The sequence below is a fragment of the Crassostrea angulata genome, chromosome 5, assembly GCF_025612915.1.
Source record: "Crassostrea angulata isolate pt1a10 chromosome 5, ASM2561291v2, whole genome shotgun sequence".
Lineage (NCBI taxonomy): Eukaryota > Metazoa > Mollusca > Bivalvia > Ostreida > Ostreidae > Magallana > Magallana angulata.
The window spans coordinates 40779813-40803076 of record NC_069115.1 but is presented as its reverse complement, the minus strand read 5'-3'; the positions used below and the strand labels follow the sequence as shown (position 1 = coordinate 40803076).

Genomic DNA, 23264 nt, shown 5'->3' with positions numbered 1-23264 from the left:
AAATTAAGGTTCCTCGACAAACCAACATTTTATTTAATGGATCAATGAAGAATCTTTTTTGAAATATGATTCTACAAAAGATCAATATCGGCTTTCAGTTATTTCAAATAATTATTTTGGTATTTTTTCAGTAAAATAAGAAGAACTGTTTTGAGGACAAACAGGGTATTTTAGAGATTAAAACTTGGTGTCAATTAATGTGTAATATAATTATCAACAAATGCATGCCATTTACGACTAAACAACCTGAAATTTTTGCAAAATTGTGATATATTCTAACTTTATATAATTTCGTTCGGGATTAGTTTAATTACAATCGGAATCGGTTCGATTATAAGATTTTCTAATTTTTCTTTAATTTCACTATTTCCATTCAATTTCTGGATGAAGTATGATTGTACAATTTTTTTTTTAATGCGAGTAACAGTTCATTTGCAGTTTTTATCCATAGATTTAAAAGATATCTACAATTATCGTTTTTAATTTTTATAAATATTTTTCTTAAAGCTGACATGAACTCATAAAAGCGTTTGGTCGCCATATTAGTTTTGATCGCTCCTCTACTGCCACTGGGGTATATATACCGGTCGAGAAAGTTACGGTCGGTTGCTTTCCGATCGAGGCATTCAGGTTACACGGACTTCTAAATGCATGAACTACATATTGTAGTAAAATCTTTGTAGTAAAGAATAAAGGAAACAAAAACAAAAATACAAAAAAATATTTAATATTTGAAAAAATTTCCAAGGTATCCGTACTATTTTTCACAAATAGTGCTGCCTTAATTCACATGCACATCGAACACGCGTACGTGTGTCATTGATACAGAGTGCATCTTTTTGAAAACCCCGGCGACACAACATCCAACACAATAGATAAATGATAGGAAATCCAAAAAAATAACAACGTAGCATCGTTTCCATCGGTTTCTACAAAAAAAATCCATGCGATCATTGACAATGCTCGATCTGCCACAATGCGTGATTGCACATGTGCAATGTTATAACATACACAAGAAAACGGTCTACAATTATCGAGGATTTTTTAAGTATCTGTGTCTGGATTTTACTCTGTCTTGTTTCATCGTTCAATGGATATCCCTTGACAGTGGAGTGGTTGTCATATTATTTTTGTTCAAAATGCCTTTCTACGCGTCTTTTCGTCCAAGATAACGTGTCCGGGTGAATGAAATACCTAAATGTGGTGAAGCATGAATAGTGTTTTCGGCCTTATATAGGGGGTGTGCAGCGATGAGCATAACAATAGAAATAGACAACTAATATGGCGGTAGTCAGGGTATAGAAGGGAAATAATGCGTATTTATGAATTCATGTCAGCTTTAAATACTACAAAGTTTATATGGCCGTCTTTGATATGTATTTATTGATAATTGTATTGTGCATTAATTGAAACCAAAATTTTAGCTCTAAAATATCCTGTTCGCTGCTGACACCATGTTTCCGGTTTCTGCAAAAAAATATGAAACAAAATCATATAAAATAACTAGAAGCCGATATAAGTGTCATTTTCGTATAATCCTTTCTCGAAAATGATTCTTCATCGATACATTAAATAATGCATGGGTGTGTCGAGCCATCTTAAAACGCATATGTCTATAATGTCAAAAATTCACACTTGTGATTGCATGAAACAGGAAGGAGCACGCTATTCACCTTTAATCAATATGCAGTGCTTGAAACGTTCTGGCCAATTTGTACCAAACGACTTGCGCGAACTTAAACAAAGAAACGATATGCAGATGTGGAGTTTGAATTTAAACATATTTTAAAACAATGTAAATTATCCTTGTAGACGACACTATTACCTATACATAATAAAAATATTTTGATCAAACAATTATTGTGCATGATTATAATGTTTTGTTCAAGAAATATAATCATGGGTAAAATTTGAGAAAAACATATATTGAATTGATCAAGGGGTCTACATAAATGGAAGTAGTGCAAACATATTTGGCATGTATTATGTATTTTTGCATATGTTGAATTCGGGTGCAGCATTCAAAATTTTAAGTCCTTTGATTAAGCACCTATATTTACCTGACGAATTGGAAGATAGATAAATGATTGACAGTTCAGAGAAAAGTATACTTGTATTATCAAACTGGTTTTAGAAAGTTCCGCATCTCACGAAATTAGAATTTTAGTTATTTCATGAAACTTGAAAATAGTATTTTTACACATGATAAGCGTGTATACAACTATTATAACAACTTTTTATAGGATCTCATGGGTACAACCGGAGGAATGGGCGCTGGAGGGACTGTCTTCACCACGGGATGATGGTCACCTGCTGCTTCCAGAAGGTTATCATGAAGATCTATATCTGTGCACTCGAAAGAATTCGCCTGGCAACAACAAATCAAGAAAAGCTCATTTTAAAAAATTCATATAACTAGAATAAGTTGAAAACATTTTTATAACGTATGTGTTAATTATCTCGTTTAAAGAATTTTCTTACTCATTGATAAAACTTTATTCTCAATGCAGCAAAACACATACAGTACCAATCAGACCCAACCTAACACCAGGGTAAACCCCAACTTAACCCTGGGTTTACTTTTGGGTTTTACTTTGGGTTTACTCTGTGTTTACTTTTTTGAAAATTTGGGTCCACTCATAGTTTACTCTGGGTTTACTTGGGGTTTGCTTTTGGTTTACTTGGAAATTGCTTATTTGGTCAACTGTACACACTGAAGTATGAAACAGACCCCTAATTAATTTTATCACCCAACTGCCTGTAATTCCTGCCCCTTGTGTATTCCGAATTCACGGATAGCGTCTGTTTTCAGGAATGTACATGTACTACTGATCAGGGTTTACTCTCTGTGCCCACTTTGGATTTACTTTGGGTTTACTCTAAGTCAACTCTAGTAAACCCGAAGTAAACCAAGAGCAAACCCAAAAAGTAAGCCCAGGGTTTAGTTGGGGTTTACTTTCTGTTAGGTTGGGTCTGATCGGTACTGATTATACCGATATTTCTAAAATATTGAAGCGAAACAGCATGGGTAAAGGGACTTAAATGCGTAAGGCCCCACAAGCATACCCACAGCGATATCGGTTGACGAATGTGTTCGGAATATTTTTTATCGTTGCTTAGTATATAATAAATCCAGAGGTGCTCGAATGAAAGTTCACGAGACTTCACCGATAATTGTTTAGTTCCTGTGAAATTTCGAGTGGAAGTATATATGTTCGGATAATATTATCAAAACACGGAAGTTCTGGTCCTTTTCCATATCATATCCTGCTTTGATTTATGTTAAAACATAAAAATCGTCTAAGATGTATGTTTTATTTCACTACGTAGCAGTTATTTAAACTAAATGATTATATTCAGAACAGAGTTATCGTTCGTGTTTCAACCACGTGTAGAGTAGTTAAAAATATAAACATTGGGTTGCTTAATATAATTATAGCCATGTTTGATGCCTGTTCTGTGCAATAACAATTTTAAAAAAAAAATAGACTCTAATCCGTGCGTGCACGGGTGACATTGCATATGATATCGGAAATTTACGAAATAGATACATCGACACCGTACTGATGACTTTACATAACCAAGCTTTAAACCTACAATAATCCTATCAATTTCACTACACCCTGCTTAGTTAGAATATTCTAACTCGGGACAGGCCTTCACCACAGTTAAAATGCCTCCTATATACCTGTTGTGTAGCAAAAAATCGCAGAATCGATCCAAAACGATATTGAAGAAAATTAATGAAACTGCATTGAAAACAACAGTCAAATTATTCATAACAAACCGTTTTGAGGCTGTAAATACCTTTCGTCTAAAAATTTAAATTATATTAATGTAGAATATAGCACTTTTTCACCAACGTTTTTCCTCGCTTCAAATTTACACAACATGTTGACATTCGAAACTCTCGGCATTTTTCATAATAAATGCACTGAGTTAGAGTTATCTCCCGTATTTTCTTTCATGAACAGAATATATAGGTCCTAGCAAATTTTCAACGAAAATTTACACGTAACTGTATTCTCGTTTCTGAGTTTATTCATGTGATATGGTTGAAACATAAACTAGAGATCCTTCTACGATTTAGCGTAAATGTAATGCGCATGCGCAAAATTGTAAATTCCAAAATATCCAGATGATTTCCGGATTTTAAAAAGGATTTTTCGTAAATTATTAATTAGCGAAGCTTGATTTAAAAAAAACAAATTGGTCAAGTACCAATGATGTTTAAATAAAAATAAAAAGAAAGACAGTACTCCTCTGATTTGTCGGTATTGAAGCCTAAAAATTCGAGTCTGTTATTTTAATATATAGTAGTATAGATAATGGTGTGTCTATTTTGCATGAAAACTTAGTATATCGAGCCATGTTAAAGGAACATTTAAAAAAAATAGTATAGTCTGTTTCATTATTGATGCTATAACTAGGTCAGGCGCAGATCGAAAAAAAAAACCTTGGGGTCTCTTCCAATCATATTAATTGTTGCAACAGCAGATTTTTTTTTGTATTGTCACATCTATATTTAGAACAAATTTTAATCACCAATTAATGAAGATAAAGTTAAAAATCAATAGACCTCTGGGTTTTATATTTGACTACAACAAGTACCTAGATTCTATGAAATAGATTATAAACACGAGGCACGATTTTAAATATGAAACTGAAAGGGTCAAATAAAACCACGTGGTCTAAAATTTAAATGACAATAACATTCGCAGAGGTGTATTAAAGCTTGCGATAACACGTTTTGTTAATTACATTGTAAAATTGATATATATATATATATATATATATATATATATATATATATATATATATATATATATATATATATATATATATATATATATATATATATATATATATATAAATATATCTTCACATCAACCACCAAATTAACCACTTTATTGTATTGTTTCCTAATATTTTAATACTATAGTAACTCTAATAGGAGGTGGATAGGGGTCAAAAGTGGTATATAGCTTTAACCAGTACTGTACATGTATGTTCATATCATTATATATTCTTATAAAATATAAAAATGTAGAATATCTTAGTGGGGTTCTTAAGATGTTATAAATGGAGCAAATTTGGACCATCGACAATTTAGAAATTTATTGCATATTGTTGTGTTCGCAAAGTGATATTACAGATTCTACAATTCTAATTTTGAATAGTTCTTGAGAATCTAAATCTAAAAGGTTTCCCGCACATTTTCTTAATTTGGCTTGCATTTGTATTAGCCCTTTATAGCTAAATCTGTGCTAAAGCTATTTAATTATATCTGAAAATAGTTGTAGATAACACGTCTCGTTGTTGTTTTAATTTTAATGTTTAACAAGGAAATTAATCCAATTTTATGTGTAAATAACGGAAAGAACTAAGCGCCTTGTAAAGTGGATAATCAATCAATAATTAGATTATACTTTAACGATACGCAATATTCAAAACTTAATAAAAAACATATTCATAATAGTACGTAAAACTATAATGTATAAAAAAAATTACGAAATAATCGAAAGGACATGTGCAAATGAGGTAATATATATTTTCAATTTACTGAAACGAATGAGAAATATTCTCATATATAATAAAATGTCTTTTTATACTCAGTTCTGAAGTTGACTTTTAAAAGATGCTTGATTTTCTGAAAGACAACATCTATGTAGTTTTTGGAAATCAAGTCTTCCAACAATCTTTTAGAATTCCATCGGGTACCAATTGTGCCCCATTGTTAGCAGACCTTTTTTATATTCTTATGAAGCAGAATTTATTCATTTAAAATAATAAATCACTCGCTGTGGCCTTCAACTCAACATTCAGGTATATCGACGACGTATTTTCAATTTAAAAATTTTATTTCCATTTTAAAGTCGACTTGAATATACCAGTGAACTTTTTAAAAAAGGGTTCTACAGAGTCTACGTCATTTGTTTCATATTTGGATATTCCACTGGAAACGAACATTGATGGTAACCTAACGGCAAAACTTTAAATAAAACGCGATGTCTTTAATGTTTCTATAGTCAACTTTTCTTACTTATGTATCAATATACCGTCATCACCTGCATAAGTTGTTTTTGTCTCTCAGTTAATTCGATACGCAAGGACATGCCCTTCGTATGAACAGTTTCTAAGGCGAGGCAAGCTACTGACAAACAAGTTGATAAAACAGGACTATCAACAGTCTCGTTTGAAGTCACCTTTTCGTAAGTTCTATGGTCGATACAACGACCTTGTCAGCAAATACTATCTTCCACTGGCTCGCCTGCTGACTGACGTTTTTCATACTAATTGTTAGACCATAACTAATCACGTAATTGTCTACGGACTTTTCCGTTTTATCCCGATTACGTCAAGGAGCACACGGCGGCTGTGACCGGTCAGCGGGGGATGCTCACTCCTCCTAGGCACCGGATCCTACCTCTATCGTTTTGGAGGTTCGTATTGCTCTGCTTTGAATTTGTATTTCGTTTTATGGATTTTTAAGATGGTTGATGGTTTGTTATTGTCATTTTTATTATTGATATACATCGTTTCAATATAAATTTGATAATGCAAATCAATTGTTACATGTCCTTGCGTTACTTAAACGTTACAGAAAAAATCATATTTTAGCAACACGGAGATATATGTTTTTAATTAGTGAACCTTCATAATTATAAGTGACCAGTTACGAAGTTTCTGAATGAATGGGTTTTATCTTCATCCTTTTGTTTAAAAGAGTCTTTTGGAATCATTTTCGGGAATGATTTATTAAAATAGAGTCTCAAACCTTAATGGATCAGTATTAGTTGTAGTTTTGGGGGGATAGGGGTGGGTTGGTTGTTGGGAGGAGATGGTTTAAAAGAGTCTTATTTCATTGATACTGTGGTTTCATCAATATTCGTTGAATACCAATTTTCGTGGATTTCGTTGTTTAGTTGATCCATGAAATTAAATGTTCATTGAAGTGCAATTTTTATTAACATTTTGTATTGATAGGGTCATTGGCCACGAATTTACGTATCCTTGAAACTGTGATTTTCACTTTATCCACGAAAATTGATGCCCTTGAAAATTAATGAAACCACAGTAAGTGTCAAATGGTATGAGCTGAGTTATTCATTTAGTTGTTTATATGTCTTAATGCGTGTAGTTCAGTGTTAAGCGGAGGCATAAGAATTCAAACGATACTGAAATTTAGAATAAACTTATCATTAGACTTGATATATTGTTTTTTGTTTATTATTTAGTATCATTTCGTCAAATTTTTTGTGTTTTAAAAATCAACATTTGTGCTCTTTACAATAAACAATTGCAATGTATCAAAGATTCTATATCTAACATCACTTAAGAGAGCACTGACAATTAAACAGAGAGACTTGCATTGAGAACGTATACAATATGATTTGATATTCTTACCCGAGCATATACTTCAGTAGAATCTAATTTTCTCATCCGTTCTTTAGTTGAACCTTTCATCCGTTCTTTAGTACAATCTCCTAGCAGGTATTTATACGTAAACGTAAAATGGTCAATCCGTTCGTCAGTAAATTCTCCAAGATGTGTGTCAGTTGAATCTTTAATCCGTTCTTCCTCAACATTTTTAGATTGTATTGGTATGAATTTTCCAGTTTGTTCTTTTGATAACGTCCCAACCTGTTCTTTAGTTGAATCTCTCATCGGTTTTTTAATAAAATCTTTAAACAGCTGTTTGTTATTTAAATCGACGTTTGGTGATTCAGACAATATTCCAGTCTGTTTACTAGAAAAAGCAGTTAGTTTTTCATCAAACGTTTTAGTAAAATCTTCATTTTTTTCTTTTGTGAAATCTCTCACTTGTTCTGCAGTAGAATTTCCAAACTTTTCTTCACTTAATTCTCCAGTCTGTTTAATATTTAAAAAAACCAAACACTCTTCAGGATTTTTAGTCTGACTTTTTGTTAAATCTTCCATTTATCCTGCAGTAAAATATTCAGCCTGTTATTAAATAAAATCTCCTTAATCGTTTAATTTATTTTTTTTTCTTTCCTTTTTTCTTTTAGGGATATTCTGCTTTTCTTAATGCAACGACATTTGAAATCATCATAGAATTGATTTTATAGAATTAATACTTAAGTTATGATCACGTAACGTTGTCCTTTTAATTTTAAGTGACAACACAGGGAAATTAGTTAATTAATGTTAATAACCGGAAAAAACACATGATCATATAAAACTTCAATGACCAATTACATTAAATGATAATTATATAATGGACAAATTAAAACCCGAAAATTTAAAATTGAACAACAGTTGGTGTAATGCGAATGTAGAAATTTTAAATATTTATGTAACATTTATTACATATAACGTATCAAGTTAGGTTCTATAACTTTATGATATTTTTTTTCTTTTAAAAATAAATCAGATTAATATAACAATTTAAAAAAAAAACAAGGGCAATAGTTTAATGATTTTGGGAAATTCCTTTCCGCGAATGCATTGTAACGTTTTACTTTTTCTTATTGCGTCATTCTACAACGTTTGTAAAATTTCTAAAATGTTCAGCTGGTAGAAAATTTGTTAGTAGAAAAAACTGTTATGTTATGTAGCCCCGTCAAGCTTTTCATTCTTGAGGTGTTTGGTCGACGAACAAAAAAAAGGAAATTGGCCGAGAAAGCACGTCTACAGGGTAGGTGTAAGAGGTCAAAACCCCGACTAGCACCGGTTTATACAGACCCCCAAAAAACGGCGGAGTCAGCATGGAGGAAGTACCTTCATATGTATAACAAATAATTCTCCGGAATTTACACTGACAATTCAGACCTTATATCTTATAGAGAAGATACTGGTATTTTATTAATTAACCATCAACCGGTTGAAACATCTACAGCTGCAAATAGCAAGGAATCCCTGGCATGACCTAGTACAGGTTCGGGGCAAAAAATTGGATTGATTGTCAACTTAATTCAACCTGATTCATGTGAAGGATGTTCTTCTGCTCGTCCGCTCGTTTGTCTGTCCATTAACTTTTAATATCTTTGCCTTTTTCATTGTAATTGGGTGAATTAAAACCAAACTTGCCAAAACGCATTATCAGGTAAACCAAATTCAAGTTTGTTAAACTAAAAGATTACAACCTCCTTTTAGTGGATGTAATTAAAGCAATATGAGCTGTATTTTTTATAATGTTATTTTGCTGCAAAAACCTGCTAGTATGATAAATCTGCCTGTAACTTTAACTTTTATGATAAATAAGATTTGAAAAAATCATTAAAGTCAGAAGAAAGATTTCACTTATAAGGAATATATAGCAAAAATATATAATTTATGTACAGGACTACAAATATAATTCAATTTTGCTCCAATTAAGGATTCTTAATGGCTTTTCCCACAAAAACAGAGCTAACAGAATGTTTAAAACCATGATATTTTTGTCATTTTAGTAGAAGTTAACATTTTCTTCAAAAAAAATTTCAACATGAAAATTACAGCTCATATTGCTTTAAAAGTTGTTGAAAGTATATATTGAATATCATCTTCTCAAAAACCATTTTATCAGAGAAGCTTAAATTTATGTGGAAACATCCTCAGTGTTGTTTAAAATTGTTCAAATCATGATCCTCGGCGCAGGAATGGAGCCTATACCTGGTACTTGTATGGAGGCATCCTTGGGGAGTTTAGATTCAAGTTTGTTCAATCCATGATCCCCGGGGGTGGGATGGGGCCTAAATCATATCTGAAACTTGTATCGAACTATCCTTAGGAAGTGTAGATTCAATTTTTGTTCAAATCATGATTCCTACGGGTAGTGTGGGTCCACAATGAGGGTCGAATTTTTACATAGGAATTTTACATAGAAAATCTATTTAAAAATGTCTTCTCAAAAACGCTGAAACTTGTGTTAAAGCATCCTCAGGTAGAGTAGATTCAAGTTCAAATTCATTTTCAAATCACGGTCCTCGGGAATAAGGGAGGGGCACAACAGGGAGTCGTTATTTTTTATAGGAAAACATAGAGGAAAAGCAATCAAAGTCTTTTTCTCAAAAACCATTTGTTCAAATCATGGTCCCTGGGAGTAGGGTTGAGCAACATTGGGGGTCCAATTTTACATAGGAAAATATTTCAAATTATTCTTAAAAACTGAAATGTTAGAATATATGTGTTTACTTCTATGCAAGGATTTTGGCATATTGCTGATCTGTTTAAATTATGTACATTGTGGCCCTGAACATGTCTTAGGCTCCACAAGGGATTCAAGTCCGATGTAGGCTTATACTCATAAACAGTTATTAAAATTTTATTAATAAGTGCAATGCTCAATATGTTACATGTATATACATCATCCCGATATTATTACTACTATATGACTCCAGTAGCTGATTTTGTTATTGCTTAATATGTTGCTCAGGAGAGAAATATGTATTACATACACAGGTTTTCATGCATTACAATCAAATATCCATTCACAACTATCAATAATTGATTATCTATCAATAAATCGTTTTACCCATGCCTTAAGGGCCTTTAGTGTTAGGTCTATGTCCACCAATCCTATACCACCATTATTATTGTTGTTCCATTTTGATTTGTTACACAACGCACTTTGAAAAATTACGAATTTTCAAATAAATTTCAAAGTGCCTTAATTTTAAGACCAAGGCAATGCACTTTGAAAAAAAAAATTTTTTCTAAACCCTGATATTATCGTGTTTTACGCATTTTAAAATATAATGTAGGGTTTGGTAGAAATACTTGATACTTTAATATACAATTATACAATTAACTATTTTTTTCACCATGTTTATCTCAAATGTATACATTGAAAAAGAGATATAAAAAGATTAAATATTTAAAACAAAAACAACTTGCGAAAAAAAAATTATGGATTGAAAATAAAGAGAAGGTTTATCTTTAGACACTTACATATCTTTTAACTGACCTCGTGAGAAACTATTGTTTGGCAAGCCCTTTTTTAAATTCAGTGTACTTGATTTACATCAAAGCTTTTTAATTTTCTGTTGTTATAGTTTTATCCATGAATATAATATGTTTACAAATCAAATCATGTAATCAAATAAATGATGTACCGAAAAATGAACTTTATCTTTGTTTTTACCTTCTGCGTTCACAACGACGGTCAATCATATTCACTTGTGTTTACAAATCATCATACTATCAATAATGTAAAATTGAGTCCCAAAATCGGTGATTTACGCATGTTTTGCATAGTGCAGTAAATGTCTCGATAATAAAAAATGTTAATGAAACGTAATAGTGCTTTTTAAATGAAATTTCAAAGTGCGTTAACTTGGTCCCAATCTTTTTTTAATTCCAATTGTATTGCCACAATGGTACCTCTCTTTATTATATGGCAATTATTATATATAAAATTGAAAAATACTATTTTTCTTTTTTTATAAAATCGTATTTTAATATAAGATTGAACCAACACAAATCAGTTTTGATATAACTTAAGATTTCACAACACATGATTTTCCAAAAACTTCTTATTTCTTTTTTTCATGCTTTGAAAAAATTTCCCATATCTTAATAGATTTTTAACCAATGAAGATACATGTACTTACCAAGATTTAATGAGTTTTCAATTCAACAATTTCATTATATTATGAGATTTCTTAAAAAGAAAGCATCCAAATCCGAAAGAATAACGCAACTGGTTCGCCCTGTTGTACTTTGTTATAATTGATACTTTTTTGAATCAATGAATAAATGTACCTGTAATAAATTAATCGCTGATTATATATCTGAATATTTGAACAGTGTTCAAGATTCAGACCGCGCACATTGGAAGTGGACATTCATTCTTTGTCCATCCCAGAAAATTTCACGAGGATGATATCAGACCTTGAATAGAGCTGCCAGCAATTAATTCTGAAGACGCTAAAACAAAATTTTCATGCAATAAAAGTGAACGAATTTGTCAAGTTTTAGGGAAAACTATGGTTTACCCTAAATCGGGTAAATGGGGTAAACCATCCCTATTTCCTAATATGTGTTTTTATTGCTAATATGCCTCTGAGAGGTCTATAGTACAATATCATATTATTTAGCTGGCATAAGTTTTAAATCAAACTATAATGCACGAACGATTATACAAAAATACTTATTGATTAGAAATCTTCAAGAAGGTGTCAAACAAGTTTAAGCTATATTTGCTCCTCTAGTTTCGACACATGCCTATTTTGTGCTGCATTTTCATTGGCATATCATGCTGTTTGAAAAGAGAGTGAAATTTTAAGGAACAAATCATGGAACATTAACCATATTTTTTTTATTAATGACATAAAAATATCCAACGACTAATTAATGAATGAGGAACTATTAAACGGTTTTCAAAACTGACCTATCAGGAAAAAGTTCATCAATTCAATTGGTTGAATCCGATACTTAGGCTATTTGCTCTATAATGCTTTTACTAAAAATATAAGTTGATCAGACCAAATATTAATGGGCAACTTTTTGTTCATATAGATGGTAGACCACTTTTGTGCCATCACCACTTCAGTGCTTGAAAAATTCATTAGATATTTCAGGTCTTTCAAGTTCCCATTCCAACTCTTTTTGAAAAGGGGATGCTTCTGACAGCTTTTTCAAAGGTCATTCTGAATCAGAAATTATGAAAAAAGGTAGATAGTCATCAGATGCATACAAAGAAACTGTTTTTTTCACATATTGGTGTCGTTATCAAAGTAGTAATTGGTTTAGACTAAAGTACTAAGCGTCGCCTTTCCTCCAATGTTGTTGGAAATGGTTGTTCTCACGTAACTCAAACAATCATCTGGTGATTTTTCGGGACACTTTTGGTTATATTGATTTGATAGTTTATTTATCCTGAGTATTTGTTCCCATTACCAGTATTTTTTTGTATCTTTCCCATCATAAATCATAAAGTCAATAATGCTTAATTTTAAAATGTATATTGTTGTAATGTAAAATGTCATGATGTTTAATGTATTATTGTATAATGAATCAAAACATAATATTGTAATGTATATAATGTTCACTATAACGGAGGGCTTACCAATAGAAAGTAGTCATATATAGTAAGAATAATAGAATGCTTCGCGCTATAATATCAGCCCATACTTTATATTATCGCATAATAAGTAATTGATGATATGATGAATGACATGCATAATGTTAAACATAATGCATAATATATATTGTTATACTTTCATGATAAATACTGAAATCTGATTGGTTAAGACGCAGTTAATAATATTTACTATTACCCTCAGCGTTAGCAACGCACTTGGCAACGGGTAACATTAAAAAATGTTACATGCGCGAAAATTATGCGCGTACGGTTCGCTGTAGAATTCACGCTATTCCTATATAAAAGCAGTAAAATTTTCTTAAAAATTTTAAAAAAGACATTCAGTATAACAAAATAAATAGTGCCTGTTTGGGAGGATAACAGTTGAAATTGACACCCCTCGAAAACCATTGTCAACCTCCGCTTCGCGTCGGTTGACAATGGTTTTCTCGGGGTGTCAATTTCAACTGTTACCCTCCCAAACAGGCACTATTTATATAATGATAAATGCAGCGAATAATGCAATGTATAATGTTTATTGATAGGGGAAAACATTATACACACAACAGCACAAAGGTCGTGGTCACGTTCGCCAACCAAATAAATCGTTAATTAATATTTTACATTTGCCTTCCTTTTCTATCAAAATTATATTATTATCTATCTTATACATTTGTTAAAATAAACATCGTATGTTAATTTTTACCAAGTTTTTAACCAGGTTTTTTTTTTTAATTTACAGTTTTTCATTTTATAATACACTGTACATATAACACATTCATACACACATACATACAAGTCATAATCTCATGAATTTTGAAAAACTATTAAAGTTGATACAATTTTGCATAAACTGAAATGAATAAAGCTCTTGAGGTTAAATTTAAGAAAAAGATTTTTCCATTCAAACCATCTATCATTATGTTTATCATAAGAAGAGTTTCTTATAGCAACACATTTTTCAATTTCATATCTAAAGTTTAAGTGACATAGTAGACCTGCAAATATTGGAACTTTTTTGTTGTACAGACATTGAAAAATATATTGTTTTGTATACAGGATCAAAAAGTTGATGACTAAGTTAGAATTAGAAGGAGGAGTCTCTCCAAATAATATGTTATACTCATTAAAGCCAACTCTTTTTAAAACAGCATGATATATATGCATACTTGAATTACTCCATAAATCTTAAAGCAAAGGAACATGATGTAAAGACATGTTCAATAGTTTCAACTTCATTATTACAAAAAGAACGTATATCATTATCAACTATTTTAATCTTTTTTAGATACGATTTTACAGGAAGAATTCTATGTAGAGTTCTATATTGTAGCCACTGTACAGAGTATCTGTTATAACTTTGAAACATACTTTGAAAATATCCTGTAAAATTAGTTCGGAATAGCCTCTCATGACAATTTTTGAATTCCATCGAATGATTGAGTTTGGAATAATACATTGGACATTTGTATTGATTAAATTATAAATAGGTTTAGTGCATTTCTTGTACAAAAGTAATTCAACACAGTTAAAGGATAGAAAAGGACCAACAATATTGACATAGTTCTCCTTTGAAAATTTTGAGTCTTTAACAAACTTTCGAACAGCACTAATTATGATGTTATATTGCATAAAACATACTTTGTTCAAATGAAATCTTTTTTCAAATTCAGATTTTGATAAAAATGATCAATCATCATGTAAGAAGTCTTTAACAATTTTTACACCTTTCTTTTGCCATTCTTTATAAAACATAGACTTCTTCTCTACTTTGATGTTTGAGTTATGCCATATTGGAGAAAATATTATATTATTGTTAGAATCAGAAATTTTCAGTATAGACTGCGATACCTGCCTCATTGACATATGATTTGTTTTTAATTTTTGTTAATATAGAGATTATATAAATAAATACTAGCAAGAGCCATATTTTACTCCATTTTTAAGCTAATTGTGCATTTATGTACAGTAGGCAGGTAAATATATGAGTAGGGAGGAAATAAACAATAGGACATTTAGAAATAAATAAAAAGGAATAAAATGAAAAAATAAACAGTTAAAAAATTATGTACATATTGCATATAGTCAGACCATTAAATTTGAAAGTGGGAAATTACACATCTATACAAACAGGTACCGGTCTCTCTCTCTCTCTCTCTCTCTCTCTCTCTCTCTCTCTCTCTCTCTCTCTCTCTCTCTCTCTCTCTCTCTGGGAAGGGGGTTGCGCTGTATGAATCATAACCATTAAAATTAGTACCGTTGGCATACTTATTGTAGAGCAATACTCTCTCAAAAATTCTTTGACGTTCGTTGATACCTAAATAAAACTATAAGTTGACAATAATGCAAGGTATGTGTAATTCTTGCTGCGCTCGCCAGAACGGTAGCACCGTAAAACATATTAGAAAACATACCTCATATATTAAGTCGATCGTTATATCTCAATAAATTGAGTACTGTGATAGCAATCTTTGTGTATAATTTTAAAGTGATAAACAATACAATCAATTACAATATATATATTGAAGACGACTTCTCCTACAAAATAGCGTCTTATCACGTTGCACAGATTGTAGGTTAAGATTTCTCGCACTTTATATTCATGTCAAAATACATGTATCTATCCGATTAGATAAATTACGAATTTAAAAACATACCCTAAAGAACAATTCATACTTAGCTTCCCTTTTTTTCAAAGAGTCTTTTAGGGTTATAAAAGAAATCCTTGATTGAGAAAAATACATCATAATTATATGTGTATGTCTTTCTCCAGCATCTTCATTCTATTATTCAAGTATTGTTTGCAACAAATTCTGTGTCAAAGGTTACTAGACGAGATAAAATTATAGGGCGAATTCTCCAGTAAACCTAAGACTCGCAACTATGTTTTATACCACACAATTCTTATCTGTTAAAAAATAAGATCAACAATTTGGATACTCAAAGTCCCTCAACAAAATCATTCGTATGTAAGACTTTAATTTGATAAACTATTGTGTTTAATTATGACGGTAGAAAAGCACATAGATCTACTGGATTGTCAAATACATTGTATTACTATTGATCTAAAAGCTAGTTTATTTTCTTTAAGGAAAATCTGTTGTAACACGTAAAGAAGTAGTTCAAAACAGATATTTCAGTTTCGAGAAAAGTCAAATGCACCTGTATTTTGTTCCATGATGTAATTTTCCACTTTTCTTGATGGGTGTAACTATAAAATTAAATCTACAACATAACAACGTTGCAAAGTTGTAAATGTTGTATTAAAGTAAAAATTAACATCGTAAGTTAACAATGCAAAGTAAACCACTTATATAGATTTTTGTGAGTTTATTTTAAACTTAAAATGACTCGAGAATCTTAATACCGCCAACATTTCTTAATACTGTGAAATCATTGATATTTTCATGGATTGCGATTGTTTGCTCATTCGGAGGGATGTTATTTCGTGGATGCGTCAATTTTCAGTTTCAGTGAGAAAACTAAGTCTTTAAAAATCTATTTTCGTCGAGGATGCAAAATTTGTGGAGGAACGCTTCCCATGAATACCACAAAAATTGAGCCACCACGAATTCTTACGATTCCACAGTATTACAAATTGTTAATGAATTTAATGCTCCGTCAATAGATGATCCGAGCCTCGCAATAAGACGTGACCCGCTGAATATAGTTACTGTTACAATGATAAATTTATCATATACTCATGTCTATTATAAAAGTTTTAATAACAAAATAGTAACTATCTTTTTAGAATCAATATGATGGCCTTTACTTATTCAACAACACATTTTTTGTACTAAATATGTACTGCCTCTTCAGTTTCAGAGGGTGGTGATACGAAATAACATGAAAGTGTGAAGAAAAGGAAAGAGTGAAAATGTGTTCCCTCTTTCACAATAATCATGCATAAAGAGTCCGTCCAGCAAGGGCCGGGATGTTGTAGTTTGTTTATATAAGTTCAACATTATGGTCCATGAAAAAGCGATGGGTATGGTGTGGGAAACACTTTTCATTGTGACTGTCATCTAATTGCAGAAAATCAAGGAAGGTTTCCCTGAGGCCGGAAAAGGAATGCGATCTATCAATCTGTACAGTCGTAGATTCGTTTGCAGTGAAATATTTCAGCATACTGGTATCCATATCCATCTTGACTTTAACAGATATTTTATCAAGCTTTCTTTCTATCCTTGAAACCTGTTTGCAACCCCAAAGCTTACGATTTTCCAAACTGTATAACCTATTCCCGTACCTCATCACCTTCAGAGTTTCTGGGTCCTCTCTGAAAACAGCAAGTGCAGAAACAATAGGCTCTCCATCATACTTATCGGATATAGTGAAAACGCTATAAAAAATTTTGGAAGGATCTACTTTCAAGGTTTCTAATGTTGGTATTTTTTTCATGATTTTACGAAAGCTTAAGAAAACCTGACTCATTTCACAATCAATATGTAACTTATCCGAGAAACAATGATTTCTCGTACATTCTGGCATACTCACAATTTTGGCTTTAACAGAAAAACATCATTCAAATTTCTAGCTTCTTTTTTAATATCTCGATATTCAATGCCATTCTATCGATATCTATTAAAACGTCTTGCTGAAAAACTAAAATCAGATGAAAAGTAACTTACAGTTGAGTTTCCCTAAAGACGACTTTCTGGATTCCCTTTTATAACCAGTCTTATAAAGCGTTTTTGAGAGCTGATATATAACGAATCCAATTTTGTTATTGGAACCTTGGTATATTTTCCCAGTTCCTCAAGGATATTAAAAAATCCACAGCCTTTGTTTGTTTATGGTACGTAAACAACGTACAGCTCTTATACTGTTTTTGTCATCAATATCAATATCTTCTAACAAAAATGGCGCCGCAGTTTCACAAATTGGTATACTCCAAAATGTTAAGTTCATTTCCCAATCTTATTTTGATATAAAATCCTAGATAAATTATCGTAAATTTGAGAGGGGAAAACCGATCACGAATGGTCGTCGTTATCACCCAGATATGAGCAATGATTGGTGTAGGAGGGGTTTTTTTGCGTACATTTTTTTTTTTGAAAATGGATGTTAGAGGTAGATAACACGCAGAGGCAAAAAAGTAGTTATTGTTAAGTTTAATTTGTTCACCATGTAATATTGAACAGACAAAAATCAAATACTTCAAAAATTGTCAAATAACATTAATTGTTTATTTTACAATAAATACGAAACTGAATGTAAAATGTCAAGTACCTTTCGTTGAAATTATCGCCAACAAGCTTTTTAAATAAGATGCATGGTATTCAAACTTTGATTTATGACAGGTCGTAATTCAGCACAAATATTTACTAACATTAAGGCTTAACACCCCTGCGAATGTTATTGTCATCTAAATTTAGAACACGTGGTTTTATTTGACCCTAACAACTTTGCTGTAAAAATAGTGCCACTTGTTTATAGTCTATTTCCTGGAATCTAGGTACCTGTAGTCAAAAATAAAATATAAACGTTAATTGATTTTAAACTTTATGTTCATTATTTGGTGGATAAAATGAGTTCTAGAAATAAATGTGATAATAAAAGATATACGGGTTTTCTGCTGTTGCAACAATTAACATGCTTTGTAGCGATCCCACCTTGCGGCTCTGTTAATTTGTTATCAGCAAATTGCATGGCAGTGTAGGTACATATTATCTATACTACCATGTATTTGCTAATGATAAGAAATTCAACGAAATGAATTTGCCCTTTCAGTTTCAGTATTGTATGTATTATAGACTAGAAAATATAGCTAATTGATATTTATTTTGGAATTGTTTATATAAGGATAAATTGAGTGTCATTTCAAACGTGTTTAATATGTAGCATTGACTATAATACATGTACATTATTGCCTTTGCGTTTTTATTTAACTTTTATTATAATCATTTTCAGAAAATAAATTCGTCGTTACTTAAAAACCCACACACGTCCAATCATTGCTCATTCCTTGATGATATCGACGACCACTCAGTCTATTCACATGATGCTGGCACTCTCTCGGATTTACTTCAGCCAGGACTCTATTTCAAATAGGTTTGGGAGAAGCACCAAGCATGCTGGAGTACTGATAGGTGAAACTTTGGACAAACTTTTGACTGGAGAATGTAGTATTTTCGACATAGACCCTATTAGAGTTGCACGGCGTCGTGGTGTATACGTCACAGAAGACAATCGAAGATTGTGGATATTCAAGGAACTTGAAAAAAAGGGTAAATGTACCAAGGTTCCAGTTATAAAAGTGGATGAGATCAGCTCTTCTAAACCCTTTAAAAGACCGACTGTCGAAGTAAGAAGGGACCCAGGGGGTATCTTGTGGAGAATCTCAACTGAGAGTTCATCTTCATCCACTTCTGATTCTAGTGATTTGGATGACAAATCATTGGTTATAGGTATCAACAGAATGTCGTTGAGCATCGCGAAGACAAGAAAGCTACGCCCATCAAAAATCTTCTTCAGTAAAGCACAAATTAGACGCAACCCACAAACGTTGGAAAGGGATTTAAAAAATATATGTACGGGCAAGTATTCCTTCAGGGATGTAAGGATTGAAGTCTATGAATTTGAAGACAAATACTGTGCTACTGACAATGAAATGTTATGGAAATTACGCGTAGCAGAGAAATTTCAACAATGTTCTTCTGTGGAATTTAAAACAGTGAGCATGCCAGAATGTACAAGTAAACCTTATTTCTGGGATGAGCTGCATCTTGAAAGTGAAATGAGGCGGGTTTTCTTTAAATTTCGTAAAACCATTAAAAAATTGCCAACATTGCAAACCTTGAAAGTTGACCCTTCCAAAATTCTCTATAGCGTTTCTGCTATAAAGGACGAGTATGAAGGGAAGTCAATTGTTTCTGCACTTGTTAAATTTCGAAAAGATCCTGAAACCATGAAGGTCGTGAAAAACGGAGAAAACTTCTACTGTTTGGATAATCATAAGCTTTGGTTTTGCAAACAGATTTCAAAAATAGAAAGAAAGCCATATAAAATATCTGTGAAAGTTAAAATGGATATGGATACCAGCATGTTGAAATATTTCACAGCAAACGATTCTTTGACTGTACGAATTAAGAGATCACATTCCTCTTCTGACCTAAAAGAAACTTTCTTGGATTTTCTGCAAGTAAATGACGACCATAAGTAATATCATTCCTCTAGCCGAAACCCGTGTCGCTTATTCATGGACCACACTGTTGAATTCATTGAAACAAACGACAAAGTCTTAGTCCTTGTTTTTCTGTAATGAGCTTAAAACGATTTAATCAAATATAAAATTGGTAAAGCTATTCATATTTTATCATTTCCCAACCTACAAATTGTTTTATTATTTCTAATAATTACAAAATAAAGAAAACCTTCAAAATGGTGGACAATTTTGACAAATTTTGACAATTTTTTCAAAAATTATTCAGATGTCACAAGCAAAAAAAGTAAGTCATTGACCTAGTTATTTGAAAGTGAAAAATAGCACCACAATAGTGGGGCTACAATGTGCAATAAGTAGTTTTTCGTTCCTATTAGTGGATTTTTTTCCGCCCCTGAGTAAACGTAACCTTAAGTTCACTCTTTTCCATCGGTGTCCCTGGTTAAGCGGCTAATAATTAATCTCTCTTGGTTTACTTTCGAAGACATGTACTTGAGGAGAACAATTTGTGTTTCTTATAATCAGTTATTATTTTGGATAATTATGTCTGTATGATAAAAATTTAATCATATCGATAATTATCTGAATGCGTTTGTTTTTATAATCGTTTATCTTTATTTGTTGATTAGGCTCGGACAATGAGTAAACATCGAACAGGTTATACAACTGATTTGCCTTAGATAAATTTGTACAGCGTCTCAGAGAGGTACTGTACAAAATTCTCCACATATCACAATGACCTTCTTTTACATATATCATATTTAATAGTTCAACAATGATTAATAATATGTTTGTGAAAACCATGGCATTTGACCCAAAATTGGTCTTGTCTCAACTTTAAAAAATCAATTAGAACAAAGGTGTGAAACGTATCCTTTAAATAAGAGTACTTTTAGGATGAAGTCAATGCCCATCCAAACCAAAAATGGAATTTGTCGCAGTAAATGATTAAATGATTTAAGCATTAAACGTCGTTTAGTTTAATTGAAAAACCTATGTATCTCGTGTAGTTAAAATGAAAAACCTATCTATCTTGTGGTTACAAAATGAAAGCACATTTTTCATATGCGTCGTAGTAAAGTTTTAACAATGTATGCAAGCCAAAATATATCAACAACATTTGATAAACTTTTTAGGTCACCTGACTCACTCAGGTGACCTATTGCAATTGGTCTTCGTCCGTCGTCGTGCGTCGTGCGTTAACAATTTCACATTTTTAACCTCTTCTTGAAAACTACCTGGCCAATCGTTACCATTTTTTGTGTGAAGCATCTCTATGGTAAGAAGAATCTAAATTGTGAAATTCATGGCTCACGGGCGGGGCCAAATATGCAAAAAAACACTAAGTTTTCAAAAATCTTCTTCTCTACTTCCAAACATGCGAGGAAAAACTGGTTCAGGGGTTCAGGCTCTAGGGTGAAGCCAATATGGTTATTAGTAAAAATGTACTAAATCTTAGAAAATCTTCTCTACTACCATATATATTTGTTAAAAACTAAATGCATAGTTATAATGTCCATGAAGCCCTCTACCAAAATTGTGAAATTCATGGCCTCTGGTTCAGGGGTTCAGGCTCTAGGGTGAAGCCAGTATGGCCATTAGTAAAAATGTACTAAATGTACTTAGAAAATCTTCTCTACTGGGGTCAATATGGCCATATGAAAAAATTATATTAAATATTAGAAAATCTTCTTCTCTACTCCCATATATACTGTGAAAAACTAAATGCATGATGATGATGCCCATGAGGCCCTCTACTAAATTGTGAAATTCATGACCCCTGGGTTAGGGGTTCGGGCTCTAGGGTGGGGCCAATATGGCCATATAGTAAAAATGTATTCAATCTTTAAAAAATCTTCTTCTCTACTTTCACACATATGGGCAAAAAAACTGAATACATGGTTATGATGTCCACTAACTCCTCTACCCAAATTGTGAAATTCATGGCCCCTGGGTCAGCTGTTCAGGACATTAGAGGGGGGCAATATGGCAATATAGTGTTAATGCATATAATTTCTAAAAATTGTCTTCTCTATTCTCACACATCTGTATAAAAAAACTAACTAATAATTATGTTTACCAGGAAGTCCTCTACTGAAATTTGTATTTTCATGACGCCTCAAGGATGGGTTTTGACTCTAGGGCAGGGCCAAAATGGATGTATAAGTGTTAATGCGTATAACGTTAAAAAAATTATCATTTTTACTCCCACACACCTGAGAGGAAAACTGAATTCATTATTTTATAGACCAGATCTTTTAGTTTTTCGCCAAAATTATAGGTTTCACAGTTCTTTTTTAAAGATTTTAGGCAGGGAGGTGGTCATCATTACAAAGTTATAATTTTTCTACTCCAGTATGAAACCTTATTGATTAGATGCATATATGAGACACCTCGACAAGTTTGTGTATGGGTTATATGCTACTCAGGTGACCGTGAAGGCCAATTGGCCTCTTGTTTATTGAGCCGAGTGGGGGAATATTTATTTCCTTGAATGCCCTGTCCTTTAATGTTTAATTATCATAAAAAAATTATTCACATTATTTAAACCTGCAATCTCTTTGACCTTATTAATCCTTAACTTATGGTTTTAAAAAAAATGTTGGACAAAATTATAATTATTTGCCGTTAATTTTTTTTTAATTAATCGGAGTATTTGAAGATGGCCTCCTTTTAAATAGGCGTTTTATTTGGACGTACAGATTGTAGGTTAAGATTTCTTGTACTTTATTATCTATACGATTAGATAAATGAAGGATAAAAAAAACATATTCTAAAGAAGAATTCATTAATAGCATTACAATTGAAAGAGTTTCTTAGTATTACATGTATATGGTAAATAATTGACTTAAACAAATACATTATGATTATGTCTTCCTCCCATATCTGTTCTCTTATATTAAAATATTGTTTGCAACAAGTTCTGTTTCAAAGGTTACTAAAGTAAACGGGATAAAATTATAGGGCAAATTCTCCAGTATACCTAGGACTCGCAACTATGTTTATATATGTCACACAAATCTTATCTGTTACAAATAAGGATTATCAATAGTCCAAACAGTTCAAATATAA

The 23264-nt window shown here is 31.8% G+C and overlaps 1 protein-coding gene across 1 annotated transcript; it reads left to right on the top strand.

Moving 5' to 3' along the window:
• Positions 1 to 17291: 17291 nt before the first annotated feature.
• On the top strand, positions 17292 to 20309 carry LOC128182832 (uncharacterized). Its single transcript, XM_052851586.1, has 2 exons — positions 17292 to 17411; positions 18941 to 20309. Exon 2 carries the CDS (start codon positions 18999 to 19001, stop codon positions 20190 to 20192), a length of 1194 nt encoding a protein of 397 aa, XP_052707546.1. The 5' UTR covers positions 17292 to 17411; positions 18941 to 18998; the 3' UTR covers positions 20193 to 20309.
• Positions 20310 to 23264: the final 2955 nt, after the last annotated feature.